General features: G+C 38.2%; 1 protein-coding gene across 1 annotated transcript in view; it reads left to right on the top strand.

The window, feature by feature from the left end:
* Positions 1 to 903: 903 nt before the first annotated feature.
* The window catches only part of LOC112250243 (moesin-like), a 38028-nt gene continuing 32931 nt past the window's right edge, over positions 904 to 6000 (top strand). The window contains exon 1 of the mRNA XM_024420219.2: positions 904 to 1173. Within this exon, the coding sequence (XP_024275987.1) occupies positions 1162 to 1173 (12 nt within the window). The 5' untranslated portion in view covers positions 904 to 1161. The remainder of the gene's footprint in view (positions 1174 to 6000) is intronic.

Below are 6000 nucleotides of genomic sequence, written 5' to 3'. Positions count from 1 at the left end.
GTCCCACCACCCGCCAACCCCTCTTTTTACACTTCTGCTACTCTCTGTTCATCATATATGCATAGTCACTTTAACATACCTACATGTACATACTACCTCAATAAGCCTGACTAACAGGTGTCTGTATATAGCCTTGCTACTCTTTCTTCAAATGTCCTTTTACTGTTGTTTTATTTCTTTACCTACCAACCTACACACACACACATACCTTTTTTTGCACCATTGATTAGAGCCGGTAAGTAAGCATTTCATTGTAAGGTCTACTACACCTGTTGTATTCCGCGCACGTGACAAATAAACGTTGATTTGATTTGATATTAAGCAAACCAGATGGCACCATTTTCTTTTTTTTATTGCTTGATAGCCAGGGGCACACGCTAACACTCAGACATAATTTACAAAGCATTTGTGTTTAGTGAGTGCCAGATCAGAGGCAGTAGATGACCAGGGATGTTCTCTTGAGAAGTGTGTGAATTACACCATTTTCATGCAATGCTAAGCATTCAAAATGTAACAAGTACTTTTAGGTGTCAGGGGAAATGTATGGAGTAAAAAGTACATTATTTTATTTAGGAATGTAGTAAAGTAAAAGTTGTAAAAAACAAATACGTAAGTACTTTAAACCACTGCCAGTTATGTGAAATCCATATATTATTATATGTTTGTTATTTTATTTAACCTTTATTTAATAGGTAATCCATAGATCCATAATGTATTTATTTCAATTGACCGATTTCCTTATATGAACTGTAACTCAGTAATCATTGAAATTGTTGCAAGTTGCGCTTATATTTTTGTTCAGTATAGTTAAACTGTTTACGTTTAACTGGAGTTTTACAAAGGCATAACGGGTCATGAGAATACAGGCGGAGTCTGCTGAAAACTACTTTTAGTATGTCTTCATTGCGTTGGGTGTGGTTTTTCAGTCACAGTGCAGGAAATCAAGCTCTGGACCACGACTTTGAGGCGAAACAAAGAAGTAGTCAAATACGAGTAGCCTTCTTTAGGTTGTGGGAAAAGTTTGAAATCAAAGATAAACTGAACGTGACTGACGCTATTTCAGATTGCGCACCTTATCTAATGGACACACGTTTTAGTTGACTCCATTGTTGCCATCATCCAATTCCTGACATCAGTGACTAAAGACCGAGAACTGCAAAAATGCCAAAGACGGTGAGTATTTTTTTTGTGTGTGTTTTGGGGACAGTTTATTTCCAACGTTCACATATACATAGACGTTATTTAAAACGCCACTCTGGTCAAAATGTATTCCGGTCTTGTTAAATCGAGAAAGATAATTTAGCCCATGATACAAGGTCAAATGTTTGGATTGACTACACTATATGTCTTCATAAGCATCTATTCGACGCAATAAACTAAGTGAGGATACTGAATCTGTCTGACTTTGTATCCTAAAGTAGCCTAGGGCTATAGGTCTGAAAAGGTTTCGCGCGCATCAAATGAATGAAACGTTTATTGTCTATATCGCTGTTGCCTATATTTTCCCTGCAGATTCTCCAAAACTTGTTTTATTAACGATTTCAATGAATTGATAGTTTATAATGTTGGCCAAATTTATTTTTTGTTGACCTATGTTTGTGTCAATTCTATTAACCGTTATTTTGTGTCAACCTATGCGCTATCGACAACCCCCCCCCCCCTTCCTGGAACGTGATTGGCTTCCGAATGAACTTTAAAAGAAGTTGAATGGCGCTTCGTTGTATTCATATCAACTCTATCCCAGTTCGTAAACAATTATGTCAGACATTTTGTACGTTATTATTCATATCAACGCGGCCAATTAGTTTGGGTTTTGTTTGCTGTGGGTTTACCGGAGGTTCCCATTCGTTGACGTTGTTTGTCTTTGTGGTACCCAGTAGTACAACATCTAGCCTGACAGATGCACTCTTCAACAGTGAACTCCTACGGTAGTCTGTCCTATAAGATTGCTATTGAATGATGCAGGTCAGGTCACATGCAATCTGCTCTATCAAAATGTAGTCTATACAGAATCTAAAAGTACTTAAAGTTTGATCTATGGCAAACCTTTGTTAAGTTTACCAGGCCTGTGTATTAGGTTTTTCCTATATAGCCCAGCCCAGGGAAATGTAGTTCAATGTAGAATCCACTGAATCAGTTCTATTGATGTTACATTGCACTGCATCTGTAATTGATATACTTTCTACATTATCTTTATCAAGTATTTACATCAAATTAGGAACATTGAATATGCCATTCTGTGTAGCATCATAGCATAGGCCTACATGATTCACAAGACCGAAAAGTAAGACATCAGGATTTTTTAAAAATCACTGCGATCAAATGCGCCTCAGGTAATGACAGTGAAATAAAGTGCAGTGTTGTGACATTTACCTTTTAAGACTTTTAACTCATGAGAAGATTATAGTTGTATTATTTTTTTAATCTTTGTATTTGTATTAACATGTCTTTTCACACCAGTCATTCATGTGTCCCCCTACCATTAGTGTAGGCTTTGCTTCTTTTGGCATTGTTACAGTTTCCCAAGGAACTGTAATCTAGTGACTCAAGGTTTCTGAGATTACGTCAGTTCCTTTTTAGCTATTTCCTGGCCTGCAGTCTCTTGACTGCCACTGAAAGCCTTATTTGGTGTTTCACAGCACAGACTCCCCCTTCTCCGCCCTGCACAACTGCAACTGCATGGTTCCTCAGCCATCGTTTCAGCACTTGAGAGTCGTTCCATGTAATTTCAGTAAACCATGACGCCCACCATCTCAGATTGTTCTGAAATTGCTTCTGTAGTTAGAAACAGATAAGATTGGCATTCCTGCAACATTATTTATTGCGTTATTTACCATACCTTTAAGGTAGTTTATTGTCCCTGAATTGGCCCTTTTAACCATATCAGTCCCGATACCCCAGCAAAACCCAGGCTTTTCATTTATCTGTAGCCCTTATATTTAGCCTCACAATGAAGTGTTTTACCATTTTCTTTCTAGGACAGCCAGGTTTTTTATATTTTATTTAACCATTATTTAACTAGGCTAGTCAGTTAAGAACAAATTCTTATTTAGAATGACAGCCTACCAAAAGGCGAAAGGCCTCCTGCTGGGAAGGGGGCTGGGATTAAAGATACAAATAAATAAAATAAAAATATGGGACAAAACACACATCATGACAAGAGACAACACTACATAAAGAGAGACCTAAGATGACAACATAACATGGCAGCAACACATGACAACACAACATGGCAGCAGCACAACATGGTAGCAGCACAAAACAGGGAACAAACATTATTAGGCACAGACAACAGCACAAAGTGCAAGAAGGTAGAGACAACAATACATCACGCAAAGCAGCCACAACTGTCAGTAAGAGTGTCCATGATTGAGTCTTTGAATTAAGAGATTGAGATAAGATTGGGTTACTAGTAGAACGCAAAGCAATTTGACATAAGCAGTTGGGGTCATGGTCTGCCAAAGCAAAAACCTGATAAAAATACATTAATATGAATGCTGTAAGTACAGAACTTGTTTGCTCAGTGGGAAAATCACTAGTCAGTGACAACTGTGTGGAGTTTGACAGCAACTATGTGAGCTTATTACAGTAATATGACACTGTCCTGAGATTTCCTATGGTGTTCTATGTAGAAGAACCCCTTACCTTGTAATAATTCTTGTGTAGCTTGTGAGCGTCATAGAGCAAACATGTTACAAATGCGTGTTCGTGAGAGTCAGCTTTTCATAGATAGCGTAATAGTTTTTAGTTCAGACTCAACAGACATTTTTGTAAAAAAAGACCACGCCCCGGGCCCCTCGGGATCAGCCCTTGTCTCACAAACACCTCTCTATCTCAGCCCCCAATGGATACAGAAGAAAAAGACAAATCCAATTGTACAACCAATAAGTCTGTGGCTCAAACACACAATGTTTAAAAGTGGTTAAACGTCTTAAATCACGCCCGCACAACAGTGGGATTCATTGGGTTAATTTATAGGATTCCCATAATATTTAAGAATTATAGTACCCAATATCCAATTTGGATCAAACTTCTTCCTGCTATTGAGTAAGACACGAGGAATACAATAAAATGGCCACCAGTGGACCCCCCACACCCCAATACTATCCCACCCCAACAACCAGTATACAGTATAGTAGGTCTCTATGTCTGACAAGTAGTATGGAGCTGCAGCTTGGAGTATTACTACTTCATCCTATGTAATGTATTTCCTTTGAATCTGTTTTATTTCTTTCTCTCTCCTGTTAAGAGAGATTAGCCATTGTATTCGCATTAGTGTGAAAGTACCCGTTTTTTCCCACTAGGTGCTGCTGTTCCTGCTACCGCTACATCATTTTATCAATGTTGCTGGTCTTTTGTGTTTTTTTTGCGACTTTGGGTAGAAAACAAATAGCTTTTGCTAATGATAAAAATAAATTGTGTAGTCATCCTCACAAGTCAAGCCAGTCCTCCATGAAAACATTTTAGTTCCTCCATGAAACCATCACCAGATTCACTGGGAATACATTACATAAGATGAAGACCAATCCTTCAAGCCGCAGCTGTATACTATTTGTTAGACATAGCGAACTGATACTGTATACTGGTTGTTGTGGTGGGTTTGGCATGTGGTGTGGTGTGTCCGGGGTTGGTTTTTGGTCATTTTATTGGCTTCTTTAAGTCTTATTCATAGTTTAGAATCAGATGTTAGGTACTATATTTATTTAAGATTACTTAAGAATCCTATAAATTAAAAGGACAATTTGAGTGCAAATAGAGGTGCACTGATATTTAATTTTTGGCCGATATCCAATATTTTCCTTGACAAAAAAATGATGCCGATAACCGATATTTACAATTTTAGCATCCTTTTAAGCATTCTAGTACAGTTAAATAGTTAACACACACACATGGACACAGCGGTCTAAGGCACTGCATCTCAGTGCAAGACGCATCACTGCAGTCCCTGGTTCGAATCCAGGCTGTATCACATCCGGCCGTGATTGGGAGTCCCATAGTGCGGCGCACAATTGGCCCAGCATTGGCCGGGCCGTCATTGTAAGTAAGAATTTGTTCTTAACTGACTTGCCTAGTTAGATAGAGTTTAAACACACCCACCACACTGACCAAAAGGTTATTTTGTTGGCATTTACGTATGTCCCCATTACCAGTAAAACATAATCAAAACCTATTTCTTTCACTTACTTGCTGTGCTGTTTCGTTGTTCATTTGTTCAGTTGTTTCATTCTCAACCAGGATTTCTATAGAAGGCCGTCTGGGTCTTTGCGTGTCAAAAAAGACACACGTCAAATAACACAATTTGACGTGTCAAATAACGCAACATCTGTTTCAGTGGCTATAGTTAGCTAGCTAACTATTTAGCTAGGTGACATCATGTAAAATAACCCTAGTTTATAAGACAGTTCTTATTTTAATTAATTAATGGTGGTCAGACACATCTATGTGAAGCTAGCCACAATAAGGATTAGACACAATAGTGGACTTCAAAATAAAAGTATGGCATAATTCTACTATTTGTATTCATTTGCATTACTGTCAATTACATACTTTTACTTGGAAGGCAAACTGCAAATTCCACTGTTGTGCCTAATCCTGGCTAGCTTCACAACACAACCTGGTGCAGTTGAGCCTCACTAGCCAGATGAAGCTAGTTGGCTGCTTATAACGTTAGCTTTGGGAAACTTGACTTGCTATTTATTTTCGTAAACTGAAGTTCATTTTCAATAGGCTAACAAAAAGTGGGAACCTAGCTAATACTTACTCACAAGGATTCCTAAATAGTTGCTAAAAATAATGAAAGTGACTGCAGGTTCTACTGGTCATTGTTTTCAGGCTGGTTGTATTGGTGCTAGCTAGGTACCAAGCTAAAGCTGGTTGCGGTTGAACAAACTATTCTTTATTACCAACAGGGTATTGTAAACACATCGTGTATGTCGTGAAGCTAATAGCAGTGATGCCATTACTGTGTATCTCCGGTAGGGAAACATCTGAAAAATAGCG

This window comes from Oncorhynchus tshawytscha, linkage group LG30 (assembly GCF_018296145.1).
Source record: "Oncorhynchus tshawytscha isolate Ot180627B linkage group LG30, Otsh_v2.0, whole genome shotgun sequence".
NCBI lineage: Eukaryota > Metazoa > Chordata > Actinopteri > Salmoniformes > Salmonidae > Oncorhynchus > Oncorhynchus tshawytscha.
The sequence above is the reverse complement of the archived record's forward strand: the minus strand, read 5'-3'. Positions and strand labels throughout refer to the sequence as shown.